Genomic DNA, 6,716 nt, shown 5'->3' with positions numbered 1-6,716 from the left:
TGTAGCACTCAGCCCCTCCCCAGTCCTTTCATCCATTATCAAGGCAGATCAAATCAGCTCTGCGAAAAAGCTCATCAAGTTAATTATGTGTGTCTGGGCATGCCTTAATTAAATACGTGAGATAAAGCTGTGTTCTCCCCTTCCATTACACCTCTGTGTATCACTAAAAACATTCAAAACAATGATTAGAAAAGGCTTTTCATTAAATAGAGCATTCTAGATTAGTGGTTCATTCTTTGTTTTCTATTGACTTCTCAGCCTCAGTGTGGTTCCATTTAATCGATTCCTAACCGCGTTTCCATTGTGATTTTGTAAATCGCTTTTCACATTTTCTCATCCGTCAAGAACTTTTTCAAACATAAAGAAAGTTTTAATTATGAGTGCAGCGTTTTCTTCTCCCATCTCCACCGGCTGTCCCTTAAAGGGACGCGCACATATTAAAAACATTATTAGTGCAGCGTTTCTCCTCTCCACCCTCCACCGGCTGTCCCTTAAAGGGACGCGCACATATTAAAAACATTAAGACTGCAGCGTTTCTCCTCTCCCACCCTCCACCCACAGTCCCCTTAAAGGGACGTCTGCATACTGAAAGCATTAAGACTGCATTGTTCCTCCTCTCCCACCCTCCTCCTCTCCGCTGTCCCCTTAAAGGGACGTGCGGCGGTTCAAGGAGGTGCGCAAGGAGTTTGAGCGCAGCAGCGAGAGCCTGGAGGGGGCGCTGCTGAAGAACGCCCAGGTGTCGCGCGGGAAGCCCCACGAGGTGGACGAGGCCAGCCACGCGCTGCTCAGCGCGCGCAAGACCTTCCGGTCGGAGGCGCTCGACTACGTGCTGGAGGTGAGCGTGAGCGGTGAGGGGGCGGTGACCTGGAAAGCGACGGCGTTGACCAAAACCGCCGCCGCCGCCGTGGCCTTTCGAGGCGCGTTAGCGTGGCTCGTCGTACGCGACCACGCTTTTCACCTCGCACTGTTTCCACTCCGTTGGTTACGTTTACATTATGGGGCGTTTGGCAGACGCTTTTATCCGGCGTGGCTGGACGATGAATCCAAAGCGTTTTTTACAATCATTTAATAACAATACGTATTCCCCTGTTATGCATTAATTAGATTGTATTTTTACGAATGCCCTGTTGTGCAACACTTTCTGTAGTTCTGCTCATTCAGAGTTATTGCTTTGATGGCTCTCGGCCTCAATCGTAAGACACATTGAAAACAAGTGGGTAAAAGAAAGAACCAATAATATAAATCAGGGTAACCTAATCGTAAACGTCGCCTTAGCCAGGGTTAGCAGCCTGCCTGGTGCTGGTTTGATATTGTGATTTTGGACGTTACCGCCTGTGGCTGATATCAGAGTAGCGGCGACCAAGGCTCACACACTGCAGCTAAAGGTCGCCGTAGCTCGTCTTTAACAGCCCGGTGTCTCCTCTGCGTTCCAGATCAACGTCATCGAGGCTAAGAAGAAGACGGACATTCTCATGGTGGTGAGGATCGTTTTAAAACACAGTCCAGAGCCGTCTGGACGTCCTCACTGGTTCTCTTTTGTGTCAGCGATCTTTGAGCTTCAATAGTGAACTGACTCGTTTGTAGAATAGTATTTAGCCCTCAACTTATGGTTATATTGGAATGCATACAATGTAAACAAATCAAGATAATGCGTGTATATATTTATTTATTGACATTTTTTCCCTGTCAGATGTTGTCATTGATCGAGGCTCAGGCGCAGTTCTTCCAATATGGCCACGAGTCTCTATCAGAACTCGAGGACTTTAAACGCTCGCTCGGGGAAGAGGTGAGTGGCTAACGACTAAAGGTCTTGCGATAACATATATATACATATATTTATTTATACCCTCTATGCGCATCCACACTGGATGCTTTGAAATGTTAGTGGACGACAGCATCAGGGAAATGCAAGATGAAGCTATATAACTCAGATAATTAGAAGCATGGTCCAACATGTTCATGTGAGGACATTATGCAAATCTCGCCTCATATTTGTATTGCAACAAGAACTATAATATAAGGTGGCGCGGGTGGATGGTTAAATAGGACGGCACCTTCCCTACAGAGATGTTTGGGTGACATTCACAAGTTTGCCATCACACGTTTCACCCTGACAGGAAGCAAGTGGGCCCTCTCAGGAAACAGGAAATATTGTTTGTGTGTTTGCGCGCGTGCATATACGTGTGTGTGTGTGTGTGTGTGTGTGTGTGTGTGCAAAAAAAAAGTGAGCGGGAGATTCAGTTAGATATGACAAATTAGATTACAAATATCACGAGGCATGGGACGTGATTGGTCCCATTTTGAAGTTATCAGTCAGGCCAGAGGTTAGGTTTTGTAAGGTTTGAAATGATGCAAAATGCTGTTTCAAAACACCGCAAACAAATACAGCTCTCTGCTCTTGAACAGGAAATGAGAGGGCGAGAGAGAGAGAGAGAGAGAGACTAATTTCTGTTTCCTGGGGATAGCTTATCATGGATTGATAACCTATCAATCTAAACTCCCATTCTCGTCTCTCCAGCCCCCTGCTCTCTGGCATTGTGATTATGTGAATTTCCTGTTTTCCAGGTAGACAGGAACAGAAACCAGTGGCTAAACAAAAACACTCCAAGAAACAAAAGACCCACTGGAAGATAATCTACAGACATGTGTATTTAACTTCGTTACATGACAATAAGTTGATCTGTCATTTCAAATAACCAGGTTTAGGCTTATCCATTTCCCTTTCTCTCTAAAAAGAAAATAGGTTAGAAAGGATTCTAACCTATTTTCTTTGTGTGTATTAATCCCCTTGCGTCTTGCACCCGCAGCACACCCAGTTAATCTTAAACTCTGCCCGGGAGAAGAGGGACATGGAGCAGAGACACGCAGCCATTAAGAAGAAGGTAACGAGAGACGCGCTCTGTGCGTGAACCCTCTCCAGACTCACAATATAGAACAAGAGCAACCCACACACTTTTTAGGGCGCATGTTTTGAAAATCGTTTCATTATCTCCCATGAACAATGTGGAGGGTGTTTACACAGTGCTGTCGCAGTCCAAAAGGCATTCAATGATTTACCTTTTTAGTTTATCTACAGCTTAATGGCACCGTTCCAAAGACCGCTCATAGGCAATAGAAAATGATGTGACTGTGTGTACGTTAAGGTATAAATATCCAAATGTGAGGAGAAATCATGGTTGCGACTATCAGAAAGGCTCAAAGCTATATCTTAAGTTGCAGTGAGTAGAATTTAGCGGCCTCTTAGTTGGACAGCCTTGGTAGAAACGGAACCAAATATTCCATAGGTTGTAAATAGTTTATAATCCCAGGAAATTTTTGTCAGTTTTTTTGCAATCTTACCTTACCCCTAGATGGCACTAAATTCTAAACACTGCACCTTTAAATATTTGTATATTTTTCAATGTTTTAACCTAGCACCAACCATAAGGTGTCTTCTGAAGTGTCTTTTGAATTAGATTTGGTAACCAGGGAATTTTGTCATCGACCCATGCGTACGTTTTGTGACGAAATCCTCGCATTGGTCCGGCCATGGTTGGCCCTGCCGCTGTGGGGGAAGGCTGGCGTGGTTCTGTGTGTGGTTAATCCCCAACGGGTCCCTGTGGCCACAGGACATGTCCTACGACGACGCCATCATGGACTTCAACGCGGAGGCGGCCAACGGCGTCGTGATGGAGGGCTACCTCTACAAGAGGGCCAGCAACGCCTTCAAGACCTGGAGCAGGTGTGTGTGGACGTGGGCCTCCTGAGCCGCTTCTTTCTCTGTGTGTGTGTGTGCAGTGCTTTTTAATGTTTTTCGTTTTTCATAGTATCATCGTAACCATTGTTTGTGTTTAGGGAGTTGATCAATGAATTTGAAAATGGGTCTTGATTTCTGAATTGGTTTTTACTTTTAAACCCAAATCTAGACGCTGGTTTTCAATTCAGAAAAATCAACTGGTGTATCAGAAGAAATTCAAGGTACGTGTTTAAAAGCTGCTGACCCATGTTGGAATCCGCTCACACACTGCTCAGCCATCTGGTGTGTGTGTGTGTGTGTGTGTGTGTGTGTGTGTGTGTGTGTGTGTGTGTGTGTGTGTGTGTGTTTCATCGTGTGTGTGTGTGTGTGTGTGTGTGTGTGTGTGTGTGTGTGTGTGTGTGTGTGTGTGTGTGTGTGTGTGTGTGTGTGTGTGTGTGTGTGTGTGTGTGTGTGCGTTCTCTCTCCTGCTCCAGGAGCAGCCCACGGTGGTGGTGGAGGACCTACGTCTGTGCACGGTGAAGCCCAGCAGTGACAATGAGAGACGCTTCTGCTTTGAAGTGGTCTCCCCCTCCAAGTGAGTGTGTGTGTGTGTGTGTGTGTGTGTAGGGCAGGGAACCTTTTAGGTTAGGTCATGTTGTCATCGTGTATTGGACGATGGCTTGTCAAACCGGTCTGGGGATTGTAGAAATGGCGCGTGTGTGTGTGTGTGTGTGTGTGTGTGTGTGTGTGTGTGTGTGTGTGTGTGTGTGTGTGTGTGTGTGTGTGTGTGTGTGTGTGTGTGTGTGTGTGTGTGTGTGTGTGTGTCAAACTTGGATAACCTCATGCATGCCATGCATATGTGGAAGTGAAAATACATCTGTATTGTATTAACTGCTTTTGTAATGGTGTGTGTGTGTCTTTACGTGTGTGTGTGTGTGTGTGTGTGTGTGTGTGTGTGTGTGTGTGTGTGTGTGTGTGTGTGTGTGTGTGTGTGTGTGTGTGTGTGTGTGTGTGTGTGTGTGTGTGTGCAGGAGCTGTCTGATGCAGGCGGACACGGAGCGGCAGCAGCAGGCGTGGATGAGGGCCGTGCAGAACAGCATCGCCTCGGCCTTCCAGGAGCGCAGGGAGGACACACTCAGCCCCGTGAGCACACACACACACACACACACACACACACACACACACACACACACACACACACACACACACACACACACACACACACCACTGATATGTTTACATTAATTTCTGTCAGTGCTTTTGTGTTATATACTGTACGTGTGTGTGTGTGTGTCTTTGTTTTAATACATGTGTGTGTGTGTGTGTGTGTGTGTGTGTCTTTGTTTTTATACGTGTGTGTGTGTGTGTGTGTGTGTCTGTTTTTATACGTGTGTGTGTCTTTGTTTTTATACGTGTGTGTGTGTGTGTGTGTGTGTCTTTGTTTTTATACGTGTGTGTGTGTCTTTGTTTTTATACATGTGTGTGTGTGTGTCTTTGTTTTTATACGTGTGTGTGTGTGTCTTTGTTTTTATACGTGTGTGTGTGTGTGTGTGTCTTTGTTTTTATACGTGTGTGTGTGTGTGTGTGTCTTTGTTTTTATACGTGTGTGTGTGTGTGTGTGTGTATGTGCGTGTTCCCAGAGGGAGCGCTGCAACTCCACCTCGTCGGGCGGCGGCGGGGGGGGCGGGCTGCCGGGGGAGCAGGGGGAGGGGCCTGCGCGGCGGGACGCCCTGGGCGAGGTGCAGGCCATCGCCGGGAACAAGCAGTGCTGCGACTGCGGGGAGCCGGGCCCCGACTGGGCCTCCATCAACCTGGGCATCACCCTCTGCATCATCTGCTCCGGCATCCACCGGTACGCACACACGCATGCACACGCACACACACACATACACGCACGCACACGCACACACGCACGCACACACACGCACGCACACACACGCACACAGAGGCACACTCCCACACAAACCTGCATATATGTACACACACGCATACACTGACCTACATTGAGACAGATGCAGAAACACGAGCACACACATGCTTATTCACACACACACACACACACACACACCCAAAGGAGGAGTGACTTTGGCTTTTTCAACAAAAAAACAAACACCCCTAGACACTAACACACTCACATCTTCCACACCGAAACAACCCAAATAAACTGAACGTCCATATCCGAGAGCGTGATCTACTACATCCGCTGTCCCAACAGGAGCCTGGGCGTCCACTTCTCCAAGGTGCGCTCCCTCACGCTGGACTCCTGGGAGCCAGAGCTCATCAAGGTGAGTTCAAAACGCCCCCTCTCTCTCCATAACGCCACCATCACATAGACACACCACCGTCCACCGACCCGCTGAGCCCGTCGGTGCTCTTTCGCGTCCGATCACAAAGTGTAAAGGGGTGTGTACCGTACGTAACGTCCACGCCTGTGTCTGTGTGTCCGTCCAGCTGATGTGCGAGCTGGGGAACGACGCCATCAACCGCATCTACGAGGCGCGCATCCAGCAGATCACCATCAAGAAGCCCCACCCCTCCAGCCCCAGGTGAGCGCATGGTCATTTGCATACGTCGTCATCAGAATCAGCGTCCTTTTCTCAGTTTTCAGGGCTTAAAAAACGCAAAGAAAGTGATACCACCTTGCAGAGTGGAAGTCTTAAGAGCGCTCCACCGTTGCGTTTCCGTTTAAAGGGTGAACAACGCAAAAGTGTGCTCTGATCTGCGTACGCTGGCAAGGAGAAGGGATGTTTCAACGCGTGCGCGCGCTCTTGGTGGTGTTGCATAGCAGTGCTTCACAGCGCCACCTAGCCACCTGGCGTGCATACTACATCGAATTTCACACCCTTTTGCGTCGCCGTATGCACGCAGATAAAAAGTGAGAACGCAACGCCACTTTTGCGTTTTCTGTCCAGATTAGTCTCAGTCTAAATTGAGCCAAGTGCATTCTGGACCATGGTATGGGGAGGCAACAGGTGTATCTCATTAAGTTAATTAGGGGTCT

At 47.8% G+C, this 6,716-nt stretch overlaps 1 protein-coding gene across 1 annotated transcript in view; it reads left to right on the top strand.

The window, feature by feature from the left end:
- Nucleotides 1–6,280, top strand: part of LOC311376204 (arf-GAP with coiled-coil, ANK repeat and PH domain-containing protein 2-like) — an 11,990-nt gene extending 5,710 nt beyond the window's left edge. The window contains exons 6-16 of the mRNA XM_084491073.1: nt 652–835; nt 1,434–1,478; nt 1,691–1,786; nt 2,808–2,882; nt 3,609–3,721; nt 3,906–3,957; nt 4,210–4,310; nt 4,747–4,858; nt 5,356–5,567; nt 5,931–6,000; nt 6,167–6,280. Coding sequence (XP_084347199.1) covers nt 652–835; nt 1,434–1,478; nt 1,691–1,786; nt 2,808–2,882; nt 3,609–3,721; nt 3,906–3,957; nt 4,210–4,310; nt 4,747–4,858; nt 5,356–5,567; nt 5,931–6,000; nt 6,167–6,265 — 1,159 coding nt within the window. The 3' untranslated portion in view covers nt 6,266–6,280. The remainder of the gene's footprint in view (nt 1–651; nt 836–1,433; nt 1,479–1,690; nt 1,787–2,807; nt 2,883–3,608; nt 3,722–3,905; nt 3,958–4,209; nt 4,311–4,746; nt 4,859–5,355; nt 5,568–5,930; nt 6,001–6,166) is intronic.
- Nucleotides 6,281–6,716: the final 436 nt, after the last annotated feature.

The sequence above is a fragment of the Micromesistius poutassou genome (assembly GCF_964030765.1).
Source record: "Micromesistius poutassou genome assembly, contig: SCAFFOLD_5941, whole genome shotgun sequence".
In the NCBI taxonomy this organism is placed as follows: domain Eukaryota; kingdom Metazoa; phylum Chordata; class Actinopteri; order Gadiformes; family Gadidae; genus Micromesistius; species Micromesistius poutassou.
This window is presented reverse-complemented; position numbering and strand designations above follow the sequence as displayed.